We start from the raw sequence: 24,907 nt of genomic DNA, 5'->3' as shown, positions 1-24,907 counted from the left end.
AGTTTTCTTATAAATCACATATATTGTCACTTTAATCTCTTATTTTGTGACCACTGCTTAGATAAACATCCTGCCTCAGTGGGTACAAATCCTTCATCCCTAGGGAAAGCAAGATTCCTGGGATCCAGATCCTGGTTTGATTTTTCACAAACCCATCACAGTTGCATCTACTCTGATAAATACAAAATCAATCAGATTTTTTTTTAAAGTATTTTCTTTTTATATTACAAAGTTTAAGATACACTTAAGTCATGTTCTAATATTCCATATCCAACTGTTTTTGACTTTCTAAAAATGACAGTCCCAAGCTTAAATGATTTCTATGCTTCTAAATTCAGCACGCTCAGGAACTGAAATAGGAAGAATTGTCAAATGTAAAAGGCAGTGCATCGCTTCAACTATTTGCTGTGTATGCTCAACAAGCTGGTTGCCTCTTCCACAGCATATCTCTGTGCACCTCAGCTGCTCCTCTGGACAGTGTCCATGCTCATCTTCCTTGCCTGTGCTGATGCACCACAGCATTTAATCATGGAGCTGTGTGACTGCACGGACTTCCTGTGCCCACTGTGTGTTTTCTAGACTGCACCCTTAAAACCTGTAATTCTGATAGGTATTCTAGCTTTAAGTTAATCTAACAGATGTTTTTTCAGAAAAACTACATACTCTACATTATCCTAACCCTTTGAAATGACAGTTATCTTAATTAAACTGGTAACATACAATAACCTTGTTCATTAATAACTATAGATGACACACCTGTAAGGGGCTTAACACATATAGGAAGACTCTAAATATCATTCTTTAAAAAAGTATTTATTCCTGATGAAGAAAGTAGAAAGAGGATCTTCCATAACCCTGCATATTTGTAGTTGCAAACACAGAATCAGGTTGCTGCATTCAATCCCATACAAACAGACCACTATGAAATTAATGTGATTAGGAGGAAAATCACATACACCCAGTCACAAAGCATGGAATTTTACTCCAAACACTTAAATCTGTTGGGTCTGCTCTGTTTTAAAGGGCAAAACACATACACTATTAAAAAAATGTATAAACCACAGAATTTTCATTGTAATGTTCCTTTGGATTTTCTCTTTAAACTCTCATGTGTCCCTGATTAGGAGACATCAAAAAATCTGGGAAAATGGATTAATTGTGTATAAAGATGAAAAAAAAGGAGATACTTTCTACTTTCATTAAAAAATCCCAAACATCTTCTCAAATGAAATGTTTCTGATATGGCTGTGTTGATCATCACTCAAGTATCAGAGACTGAGGGCAGTTACAGCTGTATGTGTGTTATGCAATCATTTATCTAGGGTTCCAAGAAAAAGCTACGAGACACCTGAATTTCCATGATGATAGGAGAAAATAAAACAAAAAGCCCAGAATAAAGCAAATAAATGCCCTAACAAGAAATCCAAGTGAAGTTTCTGAACATTCACCCAATAGCAAAAACATGAAAAGGTGGAAGATGATGACTATCCTGAAAGACATCTATATGGAAAACACAATTTCCAGCTTTAAAATGTTTCTTTGCTTTTCATAAAATTAGTTGCAAATGCATAGAAAATTTCAAGACAGGTATAATTCGTATCTGCAAATGGCCACAACTATTTGGGAAACTTGATAGTCTGTGTATGCAAAAAAGTCCCAAATGATCCTGTTCCACATTTGTTCATGGAATCAGAGGAACACCCAGTTCAAGGTAATGTTTTCAGTGCAACAGAAAGAAAAAGATGCTGAAGTCTACTGTGGTTGATTTAAGTAAGATCACAACAAAGAAACAACAATTCATATGCAACAGTGTTTGTTTGCTTCTAAGAAATTTGGTCTGGGCTGAAAATTCCCCCCACTATTTTTTGTCTAGGCATTTTTTCTAGAAAAATTCACGGGAACTCACTTTTGTAAATTCAAGAGTTACTGTCTTTCTGTCAACCTCCTACTGTACAACCTGCAGTATGTTTTCTTCGGTCAGGAAGTATCACTGTAAAGATCTCCATTGAATATATTTATTAAATATGTGATAGGGCTGTGCTGATAAACTAATGTAGTGTTACATATTTATTTATAGAAGATATTAGACCATCGGATATATTGGAAAAGGTTGTACTCTAAAGGCTTCTGGTTGAAAGGAGAGAAAAACAACAAAACACTCAAGATTGTCCCTTCAAATCACTTCTTCGTTGCATCTAGAATCGAGGCAATCCTACTTGTATTTCTAATTTTGGAAAAATGTTAAGGATTTAAGTATGTGCAGTGAAATATATACAAGTCTGCCTTATTAGTTTTCCCTTCTGACAGTACTCTGGCAGGAAGAACAAGATTCTAACTTTAACTGAAAGGGAAAACACCAAAAGGTTTATACAGGGCAACAATGGCTAATCTTACTACTGGGCACTTTTACAATTTGCTTCTTCCAAGAGCCACTCAATTCCATTTATCAGTCCATCTAAAGTTGCAGCTACAGTGTCCTGCATCTGTGAAAATAAAATTAAAATTAAAAGTTATTGTATTAGAGGTAACAGCTAACAGGATCTAACAGTATTTTAATATCACTCTGTGTCTATCTGTTAAGTCAGAAACACTCATATCAAATCTAAATTTTTATCACTAGTGTAAAGGTCCCTTAGACAAAAAAAGGTTTTATAAAAGTAAGAAAACAAAAAACCCCCGTCATGTTAAGAAAGCTTTCACTCTTAGTATCAGAGGTGAATTTTTTTTCAATTGTTTCATCAGCTGTTTTGGAAGATTACATTTACTTTACAGCTGGCAATCCACTTGAAAAATCTTGTTACTCTTAAAGTAAAACTGCCACTTTAGAGCTTTAGACTTCTATGCATCATTAACACTCAGATTTTGTAATATCCCATCCAGTGGCTATTATAAATTGTATGTATTGTAAAAAGCCTATAAACATTTTCCTTATGAAAACAAAGGAATTACCTCAATCAGGATTTTTTTCTGGTTAAGTTATTCCTCAGCTACACAACATCAACAAAAATGCACTTTGTGTGGCTGAACCATGCTGATAGATACTGTCCTTTACAAACATAAAAAACCAGGTTCAAGACCTCACATCCTAGGTAGAAAACTGATCTGTCAAAAACTTAAGACATCACATCAACTGAGTGACAGTAAACAGTCTTTTAAAAATGTCCCAAAAATCTATCTTGTGTCCAAAGCTGTGACTCAGGAAATTTAGACTTAAATTAACTGAAGTTTCCTTACTCCCTTCAAGACCATAATTTGTCCTTCCTTACATTCTAGCTCCATCTTAAGTCTGTTGTGTGCTTTAGGGCAAGTCACTTAAGCTTCTTGTTTACAGACAAGCTAATAATTCATTTTGGAGCACCAGAGAAACAAAATCTTTCACTTGAATGGAAAGCTTATGTACTAGTGCTGAAAGCTGCACTCTTGCTTAGGTAGATATAGTTAAGGAACTTGAGAGCCTAAATTAAATTTAAACTGCAGTTGAACAGAAAATAAAGGTTTAAGAGCAAGTACCATCCAGGGCTGATGCAGCAGATTAAGTTGCAACTGATGTGCCACGTAAACACATGGAATTCTTTCCACACCGATGTCAGACACACAGGACAAAACCAGCAGAGGTCTGTTCGGAGGCCCGAGGGCTGGATCGATCATTGCCGAAATGCGAGCCAGCTCCTCCTGACGATCATGTGCTAAGAAACAATTTTTAATATATGAGTCTTAAGTATATGCAAAAAAACAAGGTGTTTCCTTTTTTTTTTTGTTTTTTATTTCAGTGGCACTTAGAGGGCTGGAAGGGCCAAATGAGCTTGTTCTGCTTATCACAAGACTTACTCATCTGCTCTTATGTTACACAAATATTTATGACATTTGGATGTTAAAGATCTCCATAGATTCTACGGCAGCCTATTTCAATCCTAACATCAGAGTGTTTTCTAAGTACCTCACAGAGATCAAAATTACAACAAGCCATTCAGAAGTGTCCACTCACTGCAAAGTCAGCAGCCTTTCCCTACTGAATGTACTTTTCTCTTAGTGTATCCCTTCAAAGTTTTTTGCCTGTCTCTTTTCAGAGACAGCCCTTTTCCTCCATTCAAAGCTGATGAACATAAAGACAACTACCGGAATTGTTATTTGGATTATCATCTCACAGGACTAAACTGATTTAGACTAATTGAATTTTTTACTGTTTTCCTGGAGGTTGTTTCCACAGCATACACAATGTATTTTCAAGTTTCTCCTACACATACCCATGGGGTTTTTTTTGTTTTTTAGTCCATGTGATTTCCCACATGTAATTTAGATAGCAACGATATCAGTATGTGCCATAAACAAAACAAGGGGCCACAATCCCTAACATGTTGATGAGAGTGTCTAGAATAGGAGACCTCTTCAACATGAAGAAACAGCAGATTTTTAAAGGATCAGAACATGGATTTTGATGTATTGCATATTCTTTGTAACCTAACACACCAGTTATTCACAAAATATAAAGAGAAACTCCTTACCTCTATGAGCTTCTGCATTAGCAACATAAATGAATCCATCAACTACTTCGCACACCTTCCTCACTTGAGCTATTACACTGTAGTGCATGGCTTGCTGGTTCCCCACTGTGTTGTTCTCTTGGTAAAACATCTTATTCACAGCAACAGCTTGCTCCTCCCTTGCCCTCCTCCTTTCCACACTGAAAGATATTTCAGTGGTCAGGTTAGCTGGGAACGCCAAAAGAGAATCTCCAAAGTCTACGCAGTGCAGGAAAGGGACAGGAAAATGGGCTGAGCCAGAAAAATGGTTTCATTTCTCCCTGCCCCCTCCTGCTCTCCTTTCTTTCTGAGAGATGGTTGGCAAAGTGCAAGATGCTTATGAAAATACACTCCAGGATGAGTGCATAAGAGTGTTTCCAAAGGGACTCAACCAAGGTATTAAAAGGGATAGATACACCTGTAATGTGCCTGTTGTACACCTTTAGTACATAGACTGTTTGGAAAAGCTTTTTACTTCAATGAGAAAACTTAGTGGTCAAAAAAAGAAAGGAAAAGCAAAAGCATGCATTGAAACTTCAATTTATAAGGGATATCCATGCATGAGAAAGTGCACATGAAAAGTCACAGAACAAAAATATGAAAACTCTAACATAAATTAGAAACTGTACTTTTCATTTAGTGGAGAACAGATCTTATCTTACCTCGTGGTGGAATACAATGTCACAATATTGAATTTTTGATTGTTGTTAAACTGAAAACTGACTCCTGATCCAATTCCTACAGGGAAAAAATGAATCTATGAGATTACAGCTATTTGGCTACTGAATACAACTAAGTGGTAGTTCAAACATTCCAGTGGTGTTACAAAATGAATATATTCAAACCTAGATATTGCTCTTAGGGGTAGACGATTTACTATTTTACAATTAAACTTTATGCATGCTCCAATTGATCAGACTTTTAATTTCATGAGAATCTAGTCAAAGGTATTAAAACCATTTCCATATTTCTGATTATTAGAATTGGAGCTAGAAATCTACAACAGAAAGGAGACTTGTATTTATTAGCTGAAACTGGCATAGAAAAGGCTCCAGTTGGCTTATGACAAGCTGCATTGAAAAGGACATATGAGAGAAAAAAAAAACCCACTAAAAATAATTGTCATGCTTCCTATAAATACAATTTAATTATATGACTTCTGCTGTGATGAAATAACTGTTAGTTAAAGAGTAACACATTTTTGTCTCTGGCTTGGACTGAAGTCAAATTAGACTTTCAAAGCTACTGTTTAAAACATAGAAAATCCCCCACCTGCTCCTCTAACTCTTCTAAGCAAAATTTACATAATTTGATATCAGAATACAGAATTGTATAAGGATCAGCCTTGAGTTGCTGTGTAAAGTCACAAAGGTCTTTTTTAGCCACTTACTGCAAGCAGTACTGATAGAAAGGCTTGTCTGCATTTATTGATCACAACAGCAGCAGTAACATGGAATTTTGGATGAAAATAGAAGTACAAGGAGCAAAATGATTCTTCAGACAATGTCCAAATTTAATAATAAATTCACTGAAACTATTAGTTTGTCCCAGATATTTGCTGTATTTATCCATCTGAACACATCAGAAATTGGTTTGTTTTTACCATGATTCTACTGAATTTTAAGGATACAAAAAAATTGTTCCTTTTCTTCATTTCTTCCTCAAAGTTTTTTGTGTTATATCTTTTTAGAAAACAAGAAGGCCAAAAGCCAAAACCGTCATTACCATGAATTTGTCTCTGAGGTAGGCCAGCTACCAGCAGAATTTCTGGGCATGTCATCATCTTTTGTACTAAAGAGTTGTCCAGCTCTTCCAAACCTGGCCCAAACATTGCAAAGCGAGGTTCTGCCTGAGTGACCAGTGATTGCAAAAAGGAAGTCACAGTCCCATACCGGGGACGGATCGATTTCAAACTTCTTCTACCCTGAGGACAGCTCCTTTTATATCTGTTTAAAATAGATGCAACTAGAAATTAAACACAAAATACAAAAGAGGTATTAATCAAACAAATTAATTTAGGTCCCACATTTCTTATGCTTTGCAACTGGTACAACTCAAAGCATATGTCAAAAATTAAAAAGTTCCAAACTGATGGTTTCAAGCAGCAGTACAAAGCAGGCAAAAACATCAGTTCTTTTAAAGTCCAAATACTGACTTTTTGGAACTCAGTACACTTCTATCTACAAATCTTTCATTTTATTTAAAAATAAAATAAAAATCACGACCTTCGAATCTCACTGAAAACACAACATAGATTAAATAACATCAAAGCAGAAGAGTCACATTAAAAATGTAATTTTAAAAATGAGCCGGCTGATTGTATTTTAAACCTTAATGAAATTCTTTTGTGTTTATAATAAGTAACCACTTGAAAATAAACATTTTCCCTGTAGTCAGAAAGCATGCAAGCTGTGGAAGAAGACAAGCGTTGTCTGCAAACTTAGATGCTCGTTTGGTGTGGATGCTAGAAGGCATGGAAAGACTGGTAACTGAGATGAAGAAAAACAAGACATCCTAGAGCAGCAGTTTCAGTCAGCATTGCTTCTGGAGCCATGGTAGGCTGCTGCTGAACAAACCACTTAAAGGAAGCATCAAATGTGGGCTCCTTTATACCCACACTGAAACGTTTCAGTTGAGATCAGCAAAACAGCTAAGTGTGTGTAGACACAATGGAAATCAGTGACAAATGGTTTCAAATTAGTGATTCACACCTAAACAGATTTAAACCCAATTTCAAAATCAGTCCATATTTTGCATGTCAAATTCTGTGGGTACTGCTCCCACCTGTTAAAAGAGGATGAAGGGCACAGAGATTGCAGAATGTAGTGCACTTACCACAAAGCAATGTGTTAAGGACCACCTTTGGAAAATATAACTGCAAATAAATCAGAAGTCCCAAACAAATCTACAGACCACTACTGCAAATCAAGGGAACTAAATGAAGTTTAGAAAAGAAATCACCACAAACTAACTTGTTTTAAGAGTTCTTCTCAGTCATCCAAACATATTTATTGTGTTGCTATGCTTTTCACCTATACTATCTGAAATCAGTCTTCATCTTACAGCCTTTGACAATCAGACCTAAAACAATACAACTTGTTATTCTGTGCACATTCTGTGCACTTTTTTATTATTAGGTCTTCCAAATAACATGAAAAACAATGAAGATTCATTTCACTCACTGTAGTTTGAAGACTTCTTGGTACTTTTATGAAAATAACTGCCGTGGCACTGAGAGCAAAGAACACTTTTTATCAAGATCAACGGTAAGCAGTATTTCTGTGCCACAGCAGACAGACAGTTTACAAAAAGCTGTAATTTTTTATAGCATTACCGTTGTCTTTTTTACAGTGTTTTACATTCTTGTTGAGTTCCAAACAGAAAGAGCTGACCAGACCATAGAGCAACAGGAAATTGTATTTCCAAAATAAACAATGGATTTGAGACACATCAACATTTAAACAGCAGCTTACAGCAGAGCTTTATTTCTGTAAATATGAAACATGCCTGTGGGCTGAATATTGCTGCTGTAGGCACACTTGGAAGTAATGTAAGAGAATATGGAGATACTTACACTGCCATGTAATCATACAGTTCACTGTCGCTGACCTCTGAAAAGGCTTTATTAAAAATCTCCTCATCTGGAAGTGATTTCCAATCAATAGATGTCCAAGAGGGAAGATCCCGCAGGAGAAAATACCTCCATAACAACGGGTCTTGCACAGCTGCCCTCCAGTAACAACTCGTGCTTCCCAAACGGCACAAATCTTGGGGCGACAGGAAGGACATGATGTTCAGCTGCACGTCGATCTGAAAACCATTGAGAGCAGCGGTTTAAGAACTCCCGAATTGAGCAGTGCAGAAGGACGGGGAGGGACGCAGCGCTCTGCCCCCCCTTCCCCGCCGCACCGGGCCCCCCTCACCGGCAGCGTCTGCAGGGCGCTCTCTCCCCCCGCGCCGTCCGGGGGCGCCGGCGGCGGGGCGGGCGCGGTGCCCCGCATCCAGCGCTCCCGGAGGAGGCGCAGCCCGCCCCGCACCGCGGCCTCCAGGCCGGCACCGCGCGCCTCCGCTGCCGCCGCCGCCGCCATGGCACCGCCCCCGCGCAGCGCCGAGCACGCTCCGGCACCGCCGGCACCGCGCCCCGCTCCGGCACCGCGCCCCGGCGCTGCCCACGGCGGCTGCCGCACCCAAGCCCCAGCACCGCACTGCACTTTGGACCGCGGTCCGGGAGTCCGTGGAATAAGAGTTTTTAATGCAACGGAATATACATTTTGGTTGGAAAAAAAAAAAAAGAAAAAAGAAAATAAGTCAGTGACGAAGACTGCTCTTATGTCACGAGTTTTCTTCTAGCACAGACGACGCAGTGGATCTTAGTTGTGAGATTTCACAAAGTAATGCAGCATTTGTTTTGCAGTTGTTGTGTTCCACCCTTGACCTTTTAAGGGTCCCTCACATACGGCCACATACTTTGTTAACATGTTTCTCCCCGCTTCTTGGAAATCCAGCGATATGCTCTGTGATCTGCTGCCCGGGTCAGAGTTGGACACAGGATCTATTGACTCAAGGCTTTCCTGCTTCCCTTCTCCACAGTGTTTCAGTCCCCAGTAGCACATTTCTCCACTGTACATCATTGCCAGTAAGTGCGTGTCACTAAATATGCCTGCAAAAATAATTTAGATCAAGTACTTTATTGTTCTGCTACAGGAAAGTACACAGCTTGTTAACTCTTTTTCAGTAACAATGGGGAAGAAAATTCCAAAAAGACAGCATAAGTATATAACTATATACATATATAATGCCCAGAAGAAAATCATGGATCAAGACCATGCTCATTTCTCTGTCCAGTTTGGCCCTCCATAATGTTAAAATCTTTTAAGACTGCCATATAAATATTATTTCTATAGTTATGTTTGCCTAATTATCTCATTGAATTTCAGTATTTCTTTACAGCCTCTTTGGCACAGGCATGACTGTATATATTTACTCTGGAGTATTTCTGTGCCTCCCACAGTTTAAGCCTAAGAGAAACTCTCTGAGGTCATCTTAACTCAGGTTAACCAGAGCAGCTTTATTAGTATTTGAATTCAATGGCACACGTGTGTTTTTCACCAAAAAAAAAATATCCTGCTAAATAAATCCACAACTTGACTTTACATTATGGAGCTATATAGCAGCAATGCCACTTTCAGATGAAATTAAACAAGAAGGTGCTGCATATCCTCCTACAGTCAGAGTAGAACTGGAATCACCCCACCTGCATCACACTAATGCAGCCTCAGATCCTCCTAGAAAAGCAAAACAGGAATGAAACTTACATAAAGCTAGAGAAAGTGGTGACAAAGAACATTTGCCAAATTTAACCAATTCTGCATCCAGTTTTTACACCTGTATGAAGTCTGTAATTGTGTTTGTACTCCTACTGTCCTAGAGCTAAAAGGGAAGATCAATATGTGAACCTCTGGCACCCTCTGCAGTCATATTTGTGCCCTAAACATCTGACAATGGTGAACTGGATGGTTCACAATAAAATACTGTGCATAAACACTGCCAGCATAAAACACTACTGTGCATCAAACCCTCATTGCCTCAGTTCACCTCCCTCCAATGCACTCATAACACATTAGGAAAATGAGCACTGACACATCCTAAAATTCATGAGTTTAAAAAAAAAGGGGGGGACACTCTTGCCTGCTTATTTGCCTCATTTATTATCTTCTTCTTCTAAAAAGTGTCAAGTCTTGAACATAAATTCGGTCAGACAATAAACTCATGCAAAAAAGCATTTCATAAAGTGAAGCAGTTATTAAGAGGAGTGGGTTAAAAGGTTTCCTGGAGTTATGTTTTGGGTTTTTTTTTTACCTTCACTGAGTAATCTAGCTGTGTCTTTATCCTGAAGTGAGATATCTTCATCTAGCTGAAGAGGGCATCTAAAGCTAAGCATCTTCATCAAGTACTGAACTCCATCATGAAGACACTGAGTGCAGTTAAAAATGAGGAAAAGATAAGTTCTCGTTAAATTAATGATACACAGAAATACTTCTTCCTATGAAGCCCCAAAATCCTAATTAAAGAAAAAAAAAAAACAGAACAAAAAACCCAGCCATATTTTAAAAGTGAAGAGTCAAACTTTAAAGCCCACAGAACATTTTCATCTCCTTTTTAATGTACCTTTTTAAATGTGGCAATGTTTTCTTGTACCCATTCACTTCTTTCTTTTGCTGTGTGGCAATACATGTAAAGCAGGGCTCCTTTTCTCCAGTAAAGACATTCTAACAACTCTGCACCAAGGATGTTCAGGGGCTGAAATAAAATCCAACAAACTGGTCTAACACAAAAATAAACCACCTGAACTACTTATTTGCACTGGCACACATGCAAACACTGTGTAAATCTCTTATTTCTGGGGCTGTGTTTGACAGCAGCACTCAGAGAGACAAGGCCAGCCTAACCTATCACTGTAGGTCAAATAGGAGTTAACTGCCTGTGGAATCATGAAATGATAGCAAGAGAAATTCTGAGCACACAACAAGGCATTTGAAATTATATTTTCAGGAATCCCTATTTAAATACCAAAAATACTTCAAAATGCTTCAAAATACTTTAAATTCTGCCCATCAAAAATACAAATACTATGTCTCATTTCAGATTTTTTGCTTTTAAACAATGAAATAATTCACCCTCTGGCTACTCACTTCTTTTATGCCGCATTCCCTCACTAGGTCTTCTGGTTCTGAAAGAACAGAAATAAGTTCTTTAAGTTTTGGCAAGGCAGATTCTTCTGGAAAATCTTCATCCACAAGCTGGTTTTCCTCAAAATATGTGATGTCTAAGACAGCCTATGAGAACAAGAACATATACAAGGCAGAAATGCTACTGTCAAAATAATCAGGCGGATATGTGTTGTAACACAGAAAACTTGTTAGTTTATAAAACACTACAATTCGAAGGTATTTTTTAACATTCAGTTTACAAAAGGTGCAAGTTGGAAGTATTGAAGGACTGGTGATGGTGACTGTCAAACCAAACCCCCTTCTGTCCCTAAAGTAACAGCACGAAGGACTCCAAGTTATCCAAGTCAGAAGCGGTTCAGTGCTTCAGAGACGCTCATCACACACCCCCAAGTAACTGAGCCGCCTTTCTGCCCCACCCTCATTTTTACACCAAACCGTCTCCCACACCCTACACGCATTTTCTTGAAAGGCAGTTTGATGTCCGTAACAATGTACCTGGGTATAGAGCTGAAAAAGCGCGGAAGGATTTTCTTTCCCTTCGTTGCAGAGGTCCTTCAGCTTGTCCAGATTAGCAGAGCCTTTCGCTAAGAATGTATCTGAGGGAAGAACACAAAGCTCCCTTAGCACCTTAGCCTTACTCGCTCTCCTTTTCCACATGGCTTTCCTATCCATCCTTGGGGCATCTTCAAGAGCGGCTGAATAATAATAATAATACAGCACTGTAGCAGGCCAGTCATCCTGTCAGACCGCACCTTTCATGACTAAATTAAGGCCATCCGCAGCCAGGCTCTGATGGTCCCAAGCGCACACACCGTTTGCGAAGACGCCCTCGGGGCCGCCCGTGCCCTCGGGGCCGCCCGCGCCGCCCCCGTCCCCGTCCCCACTCCCCGCTCACCGCGGGCCCCGAGCGGGCCGAGCCGCCGGCCCAGCGCCGCCATCCGCGGCCGCAGCGCCGCCGCGGCCATGGCGGGCCCGCGCGCGGCCCCTCCGCGCAGGCGCAGCAGCGCGGGCCCGGGGGAGGGAGCGGCTCCGGGACAGCGGGGCTTGGAGCTGTCGCTGCCGCCCGACCCCGCCGGGACACCCGGCCCGGGACACCCGGCCCCCGATCCCGCCGGGACACCGCCGGCCCGCCCGCCCTTCGCGCATTGTTGGCTGGGATTGCAGTTCTGGGCTTGTGTGGATGTGAAAGGTCTTTCATAACAGACGGGTGTGGCGTCTGCAGTGCCCTGTCCATCCGCCGGGGAGAGACCCTGTGTTTACAGAATTTATGGAACCAATTTACAGCTCAGAAAAGACCTCTGGTTCCAACTTGTGACCGAATATCACCATGTCGACCAGTTCCAGGGACAATGACTCCACCACCTCCCTGACAGCCCATTCGAAGCTCTAATCACCCTTTCCGTGAAGCAATTTGGAACAACGTTTTGTGATGTGTTTTGTGAAATACTTCGTGAAACAGTACTATGTTCAACACAGACCTCCCATGGCACAAATTGAAACGATTTCCTCTCTTCCCGTCGCTGGTTGCCTGGAGAAGGAGCTGACCCTCGCCTGGCCACAGCCTCCTGTCAGGCAGCTGCAGAGAGGGATAAGGTCACCCTGAGCCTCCTTTTCTCCAGGATAAACACCCCCAGCTCCCTCGGCTGCTCCTCACAGGACTTGTGCTCCAGACCCTGCCCCAGCTCCGCTGTCCTTTTCTGGACTTGTTCCAGCACCTCGATATCTTTCCTTGAATTGCAGGGCCCAGAGCAGGATTTGAGGTGTGGCCTCACCAGTGCCCAGCACACAGGGACAATCTCTGCCTGGCCCTGCTGGCCACGCCATTGCTGATCCAGGCCAGGATGCCATTGGTCTTCTTGGCCACCTGGGCACAGCCTGGCTCATGTTCAGCTGCTGTCACCAGCACCCCCAGGTCCTTTCCCACCGCAAAAATTTGACTGGAGTTTTGCCCCTGGCAAGGAATGCTTTCCAGCCTCACTGCAAAATAGGTGTTGTCCATAAAACAAACTGAAACAAAGGCAGCAAAGATCAAGCCCACACTTACTTTTCAATAAACGGTTTTGTTTTTTCTTTTAAACTACATTTTAGCACTTATTTACTTAAAATGCAGAAGTACAGCCATGAAAATACATTAAATAATCCTGAAACTAAATACCTTTGATGTGAAAAACGCCAATCACTTGTTTTTAAAATTTTTAAAAGTCTAATAGTAATAAAATGATTAAAAAAAGTAGTAACACAATTAGAGTAATAATTTGGACAAGTTGAATTAAGACAATATGAGACAATAAAAACAAAGAGTTACGGACGTCCGGGTACCTTTTTCTGGACCCCTGCTAACAAAGAATTAAGCCTTAAGAACAATAGCCCACTGCATATTCATACACTTCATACATGATGCATAAATTCCATTCAAACACAGGATTCCATCTGGTCTTCATCAACTTCTTCCTTCTAATCCTAACAGCGCCTTTGAGGCGGGAAGAAGTTCATTTCTTCTGATAGGAAGGCAATAAATTCTTTTTCTCTGAAAGATTTAGGTGTCCTGTGGCTGCTATCTCGCTGCAAGTCCTTTCTTTTAAACAAAGCATCTTACATAGCATAGTTCCTATTTTAACAATTTTTATAACCCAAAACTATAACAAAGTACTTAAGAAAATTAATACAGCATTGCTTTCTAACACAACACATATAATATTAATTTTAATATTTGCGAAAAGCCAATCATAAAATACATGCATTTTTCACATTTGATTAGATAAATGAAGCCCTTGCTCCAACATTTTGTTCAGCTTTTAATAAAACCCTTAATGAACTTCATAAATAATCGAGTTTGCATATATGAGGGGAAAACTCTAAGCTTTCCTTTTATTTTTAACAACATCTTCCTACTATCTGACAGTCAATCATCAAATACTTGGTATTGTCTAATTATAAAAGTGCTACATTTTATGATATTTTTTCCCTAGCCTTCTCCATATCTTAACCTGCCTGGAAAAAGCTAATACTGTCTATTGAGAATTTTGTCAACTTGAATATTTTAAAAGAATAATTGACTAAGGACATTTTCCCATTTTGAGGTCATATGCTGTTCATTCTGTCGTTGCCTATGTTCCCCCAAAGTACCTAAAAAAAACCAACCAACCAACCAACCAACCAACCAACCAACCAACCAGCCAGCCAGACAAGCAAGCAAGCAAGCAAGCAAGCAGAAACTTACTAAGCCTTCCTCTTCCTGCATTCCCCAAAAAGTAAGTGTCACTTTCTAGAGTACTTTAGAAGTGAAAAGCTGTCTACTTACAGGCAGAGTTATTTTTGCTGTTGTCTGTCTAATGAAAGAGTTTCCAAACAGATTAAATATAACAAAAAAGTAGAACCTAGAAAGCAAAATTGTGTTTTCTTCCCGAAATGGTTTGATTTATGGAAAAAATCAGTGTTTTGATTGGATATGTATTGTTCATTCCTGCAGTTGATACTCAGATGCCATTTTTCATCAAAGGAACAGCCATGTTATGAATACCAAAAGTATTCTGGTAGCTAACCTGTGAGTGGAGGAGAGGGTGCTTCATGGCTTAAGTGAAATACAGCACTTTCCATGTTGTCAGCTTTGGGACTGAAAAAGGCTTGTGAGATTGAGACATCCTCTTCTTCAGATCCTTTGCTTGCTTGGTCCTTACCTCTCCTCTTCAATCCCCAGCTATGATTTAAGTGTTGTTTTTTTTCATACCTAGTCAAGTGGACAGGTGCATCCGCCCTTAATAGTGAAGGAGATGTCACCCAGCCTTCAAGATGTCTGTTGTAAAAAAAAAAGAATAAATAGCCCCAAACAACCTAAACCAGAACAAAACACCAAATGGTTGTATGTTGACTCATCTGATAAAGGAAGTGGCATTTTTTCTTCCTGCTTCACGCTGTGCTGCAGCTTAATTTTGTTGTATCTATTTTAAAAGCTGTGTGTATGTACAGTGACTGTTTTTTCCCAGAAATTGTTATCCACTCTTTGTGTAAATATCCAGTGAAATTGGTTTTGACGTTATCATTTGCTGAGATGAAAGAGGTGTGTTTCTGTTAATACCAAGCTGGTAAAATAAAAGCTGCTGCAAAGATTAAAAAAGGTGGTGACACACAATTCTCTTGGGATATTTGTAGTGTTTGGTTTTTTATTTCCCCCAACCTGATTTTTATCATGATATGTGGAAGACATCTCTAGAGGCAATTTTCTTAACATTTGTTTCTCTCATACCCCACACACTCCCACTGGGAGCTGGTTTGTGAGGAACAGAGAGGACAGGAGACTTCTGGGCTAGTAACTGAGAGACTACAGAGCCTGGAAAAGGGTCAGGGGGCTGAGCCAGCATGGGGTGCTGCCTCCTCACTGCAGCTGGCAAGCCCTCGCTCCAGGCAGCCTCTGCCTCTCTCCTGCCTGGACTGGGCTCTGAAACAGCCTTGTGCCCATCCCTTCCCCAAGCTGTACTCCCTTGGGCACTAAACCCCCAGGCTCTGTTTTGAAGTTTATGGAGCTGCTGTGCCAGCCTTTTCCTCACACCATGCAAAGTGCACCATTCTGAAGGTGAAAGACTAGGCGTCTATTATTTGAGGGAATGGTGATCTCATTTGCCTTATTTTTTACTTTTGCTTAGAACCTGTTTGAATGAAATCCCTTTCTGTCAGCTATTTCAAGGAGAGTGGACTGGTTCAGGATTTGCTACCTCTCACCATTTTTCTCAGAGGTTGGGAAATGTAGCATTCAAATTTCTAGAGCCTCACATGAAGGGGCATCAAATACTTTTCTGAATATTTCTATGTTTAAAAAGAAACTCTGAATGACACCATAAATTACGTTGAAGCAGAAAAATTGTTCACTTCATACTCTAGGGAACAGTTGAGATAAAATGATCTCTGGTGAGGGAATTCAGGTGGGATTTGTGCTCTTTCAGTGCCTAGCACTACCTGTTTTTAAGGGTACTGTTATCAATATGGATGGGGTAAGGTGTTTGCTGTTTAGCAAATGTTCCTAAATTGATGGAAGAACAGGAAGACACACGGTTCTTGTGTGTCAACAGTGTGGTTGATGGAAGAGGGAAAGCTGGCATGATTTTGTCCTTCAGGGGCAATTGCCGCTATAGTTCTGATATTTTGGGTTTGTATATAAATTAATCTCTATGTATATGTGCATATAGGTATACATGGTGCAAATTAAAGTAGATTCTGCAGATTGCTACATAGGATTCTGTAGCTTCTTTCCTTCCAAACCACATGCTCTTGTCCTTCTGGTGTGTGTGCGTAAATGTGTATGGTGCTAGAGAACAGGCTGGTTGTAATGATACGCTTGGGAATTATTTTTGTCCTGTAGTATTCCATCAACAATTGCTAACTGCCCTGATGTAAACTGGGCTAGCCCGACATCTCCAAATACCTGAAAACTTGGAACATACTAGGATAAGTCATGTATTGGATATACATAGTTACTCTGCTTCAGTAGCTGTAGGACATACATAATTTATATTGCAAGTTAAAGAAACAGTGCTTAAACACAAGCGAGTTGTTCCTTTGTGTATTTAATGTTATTTAAACTAGGGAAATGTCTTTAGCTTTAATAAATAAAGCAGTAATTGATAAATTTTTCTCATTATTAGCAGTTTAAAGATCTTTTTAATTGTGCAAATTTTCTCAAACTGTGACCCTTAAAATAGGTAATATTTATAATAACCTAAGGCTGGAAGGAACCCATAACAATCAGCAAGTCCAACTCCCTCATGTCCAACCTGAAGTTCCCCTGGTGCAGCTTAATTCCATTTCCTCATGTCCTGATGCAGGTCACCAGAGAGTGGAGATCAGCACCTTCCCCTCCCTGGTTAGGAGGGAGCAGATGCCTGTGAGTCCCCTTCTGACTGCTGACTGTTCTGCTCTCTGGAAAAAAAGCTAACTTGTTTCCAGCAAGCTAGTCCTCTGACCAGAGGATACAAAGCCTGAGGATCACTGGATTCCTTTCTGCTTGCTATGGTTATGAATTGACCTGTGGAAACCCAGGGCACCAGGAATATTTCTCTGTCTGCTCTGGGGTGCCCTGACCCCAGGGAAGCACTGACTTTGACCCTCATTCATGGAGAAAGTTTCCTAGACTTCAAGATAGATTAGAATCCACAAAAGTGTGAAGTAGATTATAGAGAGTAGCGTAGGTGTATCACTTGGTTTTGGGATTTTTGGTATGTTGTGGATGGAAGCAAGATGGAGGGCACAGGGTGTTATCCTGGGTTTCTTCTTCATGCTTCTTCCTTCTTCTTCTTCTTCATGGGTTTGGTGGCATTTTGTAATTGGGCAGAAAAGGGAAAATAATCTAGGTGTCAATTCTTAATTGGATAGTTTAGTCTTAAAAGACCTTGTAACAAGAGATTGCTGGCCATTTTGTGCCTTCTAATGAAAAGTTGCCGAACTCACAGTAGTGAGACTGTTTTACTGATAAGAAATAATAAACACCTGAGTCTGAACACAAATTACTGTCTCAAGTGCCTTCAATCCAGACCCAGAGAAACCAACAACTGGTACTGCCACAGACTCCTAATGTTAAGGAAAAAAAAAAAGAAGGGAAAAAAAAGATTGTGTGGAGGTGGAAGTGATAAGTCATGGAAAAAAAATAGTGGAATTAGAAAGATGAAAAGATTAGATCAGACCTCATCGTACAAGACTCAAAAGTTGTTAGATTTATTCCTTAACTACCAGATGCCCAACAGTTTTAGAGTCTGTGGTCAAAATTTGTGTTTTAAACTACAAGGAGAGTATCATGGATGTTAATACAGATGTATTTGGCTAGTTTGAGTTTGTAGCAAATAAAGCAGCATAGCATGCTTCAAGTCCTGTAGAAAATGGCAGAAGTTATAAGAGGGTACAGCATCTTAGAATGGCACGGAATTACTGTGATTTCAAAAATAAATATTTGCCCTTATTTTGCAAGCATGAATAATTAGTTGAGGAGTACAAGAAGATTTGGTTAGAAAAATACTTGAGTAAAGCTAAATTTTTTAAAATGTGTTGCAGAATATTTTGTCCTCCACTTGTCTTTCCTCACTGTATTATTTGAAGTAAATATTTCTCTTACTGAATATAAGAAAAATAAATATTTGTATTTATGCCCTGAAAATACAAAACAGAGGTCTTTATTTACTGTATGTTAGCTTCATGTGTTTGTTGTAAATAATAATATCTCTAATAATATCTGATGGTCAATAGTATGGTAATCGCCTTTCAGACACTCTTCAAGTTCAAAAAAGTAACTTTTTTCCATTTCATAAAGGAACTTTTTCTTCATGGCTTTGAAATTACCAGGGAAGGGGAGTAAAACTGGAATTTATTCAGAATAATCCTAAGGAAGTGGAAAATCATTACCAAATATTTCCTTCATGTTTTTGGGATTAAGGATTATGAAATGATTTCCAGAATCTAGAGTCATATGGAATAATATCATGAGATTATTCATAATGTCATTATTCATGACATGATGAAGGGCAGTATCAAATTCATTCATCCCTCTTAAAATTAGGCTGTGTAGTCTGAAATATATCCAGGTGAGAGCATTTGATATTCATATTGTCCATGCCAAACATAAAATCAGAGAATAAGTGTGATCTATAGTGGAATTTTACCTTTGTGTCAATAGATATGAAATATATTTATTTTGGACAGGCATATGAATGCCAATGATTAGAAATTGCAGGTGTGTCATGTTTCTGTTTACCTGATCTTATATGGCTGTTCTTTGTCCTACCTGCTTTCTATTTTATTTATAGTTCAGGTGTTGCCCTGACAAAATATGAACCGGCTGCTGTCTTACAGCCTGTTACTCGAACAATGTGGTACTGGACCTGAAATAGGTTCTGAACATAGAAGGTAATTTATCAGTTTGATATCTGGTTGTTAGAGCGGCATGCACTGAACTTTGATGAACTGTTGTCTTTTAAAGTGACCTTCCTAGAAGAGGGGAGCCTTAAAGACTGACATATAGGAACTTCTTGCTGTTTGAATGAGATCTGAAGAAATTTCTTTTTAAAAAGGAATCATAAATCTTCAGTACAAGAAGATCTATAAGTAATGAAGTGGTTTATTTTCAACAGGCAGGGAGACCTGGGTTTGTCTATTACATGGTTAATGAACAAAGAATGGTGTGTACACTGTAGGCCTTCATCCAGAGGAAGGCCACATCCAGAGGTGTGCCTGCCACATCTCGTTTATTACCTTCTGTCTGTCAGTGCTGGTCTGGGAGACCTTGCTTACATCAGTCTTTGTCCCAGTCTCCAAATGTTACAGATTACTATGTTTGTAATTTATGGTATTAACTGTATTATTTCACAGTTGACTTACAGCAAACACAGAAGTAATGTTCTTTGGTCAAACAGACTCTTGTCAGTTACTACATGTTCCCATCTTTAATTGTATTAATTCTAGTGTGATGGTTTGATTCAGAGCATCAACTCTTGTTTGACTGAATGCTGCCCATTTCTTGCACAGACCTAGTGTGCAGCTGAATCATCAAGCTGATCTGAATGTCTTTAAAATGAGACTGTAGCTTCATTCTGAAACTGTTATGTGTAGCATCCACAGAGAGAACCTATTTGGCATTTACTGAAGTTTTTTTTTTTTTTTTGCCTTTGTAAGAGGTTTTATACAGTTAATTCCCTTGGATCATAGCAAAATTAAATCCACTAATTGGGGTGTTGTATTAATCTACGTAACACTTAGCACTTAAAGCTTTTCTTTTCTTCTGGGGTTTGTCTTGAGGGCAAAAGCCCAAACCAACCAATCAACATTCCTGAAAGGATCATGCAGTGGATATGAATAAATGTACACGAGACAGGTGTCATGCCTTAGTCTGGCAAAACAACGTGTTTGTTGTACGTGTGTTGCAGAGGAGGACGTGAGGGGTCTGTGGCATCCTGGTTGGTTTGCTGGAAATCTGCTACCTGTGAGTGCAATTGCCAAGAGTACCCTCTTGAGCCTATGCTCAACTAAATACCCCATCTTCCAAAGGCATAAGAAAATAAATACAAACATACTGAATTTGATGACCTAATCTTGTCAAAGGTCATTCCTCTGTTACAGTGTGCAACTGTTGAAGTGGCAAACTATGATAATGATAGCCAAGGTTTTGTGCTGTGAAGTAAACAAAAAATTCAAGATTGTTGACAAATTGTTCTGATTCCTGTTGTGTATAACTGGCAAGCTAATTGAAATTCTTCAAGTGATTGCTTGAACTTATTAACAATACAAATATGCTACAATTGTGCTACAATATAAATGTACTAAACTATCATGTTTATCACTTGGATAAATAATCTAGTCATATGATTATGCATTCTAAAATTATGTGGGAGTCTTGAGACCTTTTTGCCATTCCCATAGCAATTAGTTTCAATCCAATCTTACTGGTTACCAATGCTATTTAATGTTCTCTATGCCAAATTTGCTGCAGCAGTAGCACTTCATTGGTGCCTGCTACTGCTATTCTTAAGTGAGAACGGGCATTGGTACTGAGAAACAAACGTCAAAGACATCAAAGCCATTTGTGTCAGTGAGTTCAGCAGGATGCCACGGGGTGTCACCAACGCGCTCAGTACAGTCCAGCTTTTAACCAGGACATCTCATGGAATTGATGGCAATGTGAAATGATTGTGTTTACTGAAACTACAAAACTCAAAAACCAGAGCATGGAAGTCTTCATCAAAGAAACAAACTGGCCCCAGAAAGAAACTATCTCTGATGAGATGGTCGGATATGCTGAAATTGAGAGCAAAAGCCCAAGAGCTTTGCATCAAGCAACTGTGTGCTTGTAAATGCCGGGAATCTTCTGCTTAGGCTTAGCAGCCTTCAGAGTTCCTTCTCAGTGTGTACTTGTAGAACCAGTTTTAAAATCAGACAGATTTACTTTACCAAAACCAGGGGGTGGCTGAAGGAAAACATGGTACTCTAAGAGTCAAGGAGTCTAAGAGGCCTTCTAAAAAGACAGAGAAGTGAATTTTAGGAGTTCATTTTAATTCACCTTCCAAAAAAATTAACAGTAAAAGTTTCATATTTTTCCATTTATCTTGTGTGCAAGTTGTTATTTTTCTTACTAATTCTGTTAATTTGCTTGTGACTGAGAAATGGGATGTCACTGTAACGGGCTGTCTGTTTTGGACTGTTGAGAATATGAACCAAGCCATTGATAAGCTGCCCACTCTAAGGAGGAAGCTGTTCTGACCCCCAGACAGCTGCTCTTCTGCAGCTGGATGGACTAGAAGAATTAGGAAAAACAATTAGCATCCAAACCAGTTGGAAGATGGATTGGCACTTGGTTTTTTCAGTGCATGCATTGAATTGTCTCCCTTGTCAGTAGATGATAAAGTAATTACAAGGGCTTAGACTACATGCATGAGTTTGCATGCTAGATTCTTGTAGACAAGAAATGGTGCTTTCTAATTTAGATACACACCCATGAAATAGATGTCAAAGTCCAAGTTTCAAAGAGGAAACGACGGTTGCAGGCAAAACCGGCAAAACAGGCAGGTGTTGCCTTTCTTAATTTACAGCCCTGGCAGCTTGGCCTTGTAGTCATATTGTATACCACGAGTGAGGTGTGGGATTGGGTGTGTGCATGTGATCTGTTTACTGTGTATAGCCTCTACAAAAGAATACATGCATAATCTTATTAAGGCTCTGTATTCATTTTGTATGTTGTGTATCAAATGGAAAGAATAAATTGGTTTACTAGCAGTTTTACAAAGTCAACCTCAGTTCTGTTTTTATGGTACATTCCGTTGCTCTTGAGGTTTATTTGAAAGAACACTTTGCAGCTTATTAATGTAACGTTGCATTGCAAAATCCAGAAAAGCCTGTTACAGTAGTGCTAACAAACGTGAACTGACTTGTCGTGTGAGAGCTGCTCAGGATTCCTGTTTACAGTTTGTTGTTTCTGCAGCTACTTTTGCTGTGTTTACCCTTACAGCACCATTGGTATGGAGTGTAAAAAACCCCATTGTTTCAGATTGATCAGAGGGTGTGGAGGAAAAGACTTTCTGATTCTGTTGCGCCAGAAAATTCCTGGCAAATGTGAAGAGTCAGAGGGTAGTAGCATTTTCTGAATAGGCATTTATACCATCCTCCATAAATATCAAATACACAAACATACAGAACTTGTGCAGCTGACGTCTGCAAGTGTCTGCTGAACAGACATTTTGAGGTTTCATCACTCCTACTGTAAAGGAATGATAAGTCACTTATCCTTTCTCCAGAACTGTTAGACATACTGACTGTCACTGTAAAGGTTATTGCACTTAACTTATTTAGACAATATTAACACCAGTTACTAAATGAGCAATATATAATTGTGAATAGAAGTGCCAAGGATCATGCTGAGTAACAGACTGTAGTTCTGTTTAAAAAAAAATGATACCTTAATTTTAAGTGCTGTATAATTAGACCTTGTTAAGTACTGTGGTTTTGAATTGAGATGCAGCATTTGCAGTGGGGAGAAAGTTTGAAGTTCTGCCATTTTTTTAAGACTGCCAAATTGCAGTAACTACTTAATTGTTGATTTAACTGCTGATATTTCAGTGGCTACTTCTCAAGTGATGTCAAGGTTAATAATTTGCTGTGGTAACTTAATTCTCAAATTTTGCTGAGTATAAAGTATTCAGTGGCTTCTAAAAAGTTCTGCATAATTGCTTATCTTAGCTTGTAATAATGATATGATAGTCTGACAAAACATAGAAGCTTCTGTATAATTTATATGAAAGTAGGGCAAATTTCTACCCAAAATATGAGTCTGGTATAAGAAAATCTGGACAAATATGAAACCAACAACAAAAAAACCCAAAACCCCTAAGATTGTTTTTCATTGTATGGAACTCCTCATACAATTAGTGGGGTTTTCTGTTTGTTTGGTTTGGATTTTTTTTAGCTTTATTTTAGATTTTTTAAATTAAAAAAATAATATTAATGAGATGAGCTCTAGTATTCTACTGCAGTATTCACTGGAACAAAAATATTTGAGGACTTACTATTATCTGCACAAGAAATCCTTAATGGATAAAGAACTGCTCTTGCCAAAGGGGTGTTCATTCTTCCTTATTATGTAGCTTCACTATCCTTTCATTATTTGGTATCCCTCTCTACCTTAAGTTTAGGACTATAAAAGGAAAGTTAGCAAAGAGATTTCCTCAAGAGGTTCAAGTGTTGTTCCTTACAAAGTCCTTGGCTCTCTTCTTCTCTCATTTGCTTTACATTTCCACAACCCTCTAGAAAATGGCTTTTAGGGTTTGGAAGATTATGGTTTTTTTGGGGTTTTTTTTGTTTCCCACTTTAATTTTGTCTTTTGTATTTATATTTAATTCTGTTTGAACTTACATTTGTTTAATCCCTGCTGAATTTTAACATATATAGTTTTAATTAAACTAGTAATTTTTTTTTGTAATGATCTTCCTTTCACTGAAATCTTGTTAAAAAGTTGAATATTTAAGTTCCCATGGCTTCCTAGCGTGATCATTAGTCATGCAGGTAGCAGCCCTTTTGTCTTCCCCTAGTCATATATTCTGTAAGTGCAATGAGTTGATCTTAAAATTCTTGAACATATTACACAGAGCTCATAAGTATTTTCATATTCTCATTGTATTTGTTATTATTTAATGCTTTGAGGTCAATATAATGAGTTTTTTATCTTCTCTTTGTTTGTTTTCCCTGTAGCACTCCATTCTCACAGGAATGTGAGGATGCCATGAAATATTGTTTCAACTTTTATTGACCTGCCATCCCAAGTCAAGGGAATCAAATGACTCAAAGATGAGTTCCAAGTGCTCTTAAATGAATAATATAAATAATACGTTAATATTTCAAGTAACAATCAAAAGTACTGAAAAACCAAAGTCTTGTTTCAGAACTGGGACCTATTAACATGTTGAAGATTAGTTTAGGTGTTGCCTGTGTGATCTAGTTGCTGCATAGTTACATGAGCTTTCCCTTCTCTTTGGCTCCATATATGGCTTACATACCTCACTAACTGAATTTTTCTGTCAAGTTCCAGTGGGTCTGAAAGAAAGGTAAATTGCTAAATTTTAATTAGCTAAAGCCTGGGTCAAGTATAAATGAATTAAAGGAAAAAAAAATCATTGAAAAACAAAGTTCTTACCTCAGAATTCCAGTTCTTCCCCCTGTGCAGGTAAATCAAACCTCTGAACTACCTGTTCACTCTTTGATGGCTTCTTTGGACAATATTTTTTCACTGCATTGGTGTGCTGACTTTGACATCTTATGCTTGGTAGTAGTATAAGTAAGCGGGTGTTATACAGTGTATATAATGATTAACCTGTGGTAGCTCCAGAATGTCTACCTGCTAACTTGTTTTGGGCACCAAGGGTTCAAAACTCTCCTCATTTGTAAGTGCTGTTGAATTTGGAAAGTGTTTTGACTCTCATTTACTGCTGTCATGTGATTCACTTCACTAAACAAAAATAATATATTGAAAAATTCTTGATCCTTTTAGAGACTTGTTTCACACTGGCTGCTTAGTTGTAGTTCTCATTGTATGAACAGCTTTCAAGACATCTGAAGTAAAGGTTGATCTACTGTCCTTTCTAAGCTACTCCAGAAAAAAAAAATATTTTATCTACTCTTACAGTAATGTTTAGACCT

The 24,907-nt window shown here is 38.9% G+C and overlaps 2 protein-coding genes across 4 annotated transcripts; both read right to left on the bottom strand.

Moving 5' to 3' along the window:
* Window positions 1–263: 263 nt before the first annotated feature.
* FBXO4 (F-box protein 4) lies at window positions 264–9,122 on the bottom strand. 3 transcript variants are annotated; one of them, XM_064736341.1, is made up of 7 exons: window positions 8,988–9,122; window positions 8,095–8,330; window positions 6,246–6,466; window positions 5,183–5,258; window positions 4,503–4,681; window positions 3,511–3,686; window positions 264–2,483 (listed from the first exon to the last, which is right to left on the bottom strand). In XM_064736341.1, the coding sequence occupies exons 2-7, from the start codon at window positions 8,307–8,309 to the stop codon at window positions 2,394–2,396; spliced, it is 957 nt and encodes a 318-aa protein (XP_064592411.1). In that variant the 5' UTR covers window positions 8,310–8,330; window positions 8,988–9,122; the 3' UTR covers window positions 264–2,393. The 3 variants fall into 3 exon arrangements, with proteins under 3 accessions (XP_064592411.1, XP_064592410.1, XP_064592412.1); XM_064736340.1 differs by lacking the exon at window positions 8,988–9,122 and adding an exon at window positions 8,444–8,608; XM_064736342.1 differs by lacking the exon at window positions 8,988–9,122 and adding an exon at window positions 8,430–8,583.
* RIMOC1 (RAB7A interacting MON1-CCZ1 complex subunit 1) lies at window positions 8,759–12,276 on the bottom strand. Its single transcript, XM_064736343.1, has 6 exons — window positions 12,147–12,276; window positions 11,747–11,847; window positions 11,213–11,356; window positions 10,689–10,820; window positions 10,380–10,494; window positions 8,759–9,180 (listed from the first exon to the last, which is right to left on the bottom strand). Exons 1-6 carry the CDS (start codon window positions 12,214–12,216, stop codon window positions 8,891–8,893), a joined length of 852 nt encoding a protein of 283 aa, XP_064592413.1. The 5' UTR covers window positions 12,217–12,276; the 3' UTR covers window positions 8,759–8,890.
* Window positions 12,277–24,907: the final 12,631 nt, after the last annotated feature.

This window comes from Zonotrichia leucophrys, chromosome Z (genome assembly GCF_028769735.1).
Source record: "Zonotrichia leucophrys gambelii isolate GWCS_2022_RI chromosome Z, RI_Zleu_2.0, whole genome shotgun sequence".
Lineage (NCBI taxonomy): Eukaryota > Metazoa > Chordata > Aves > Passeriformes > Passerellidae > Zonotrichia > Zonotrichia leucophrys.
This window is presented reverse-complemented; position numbering and strand designations above follow the sequence as displayed.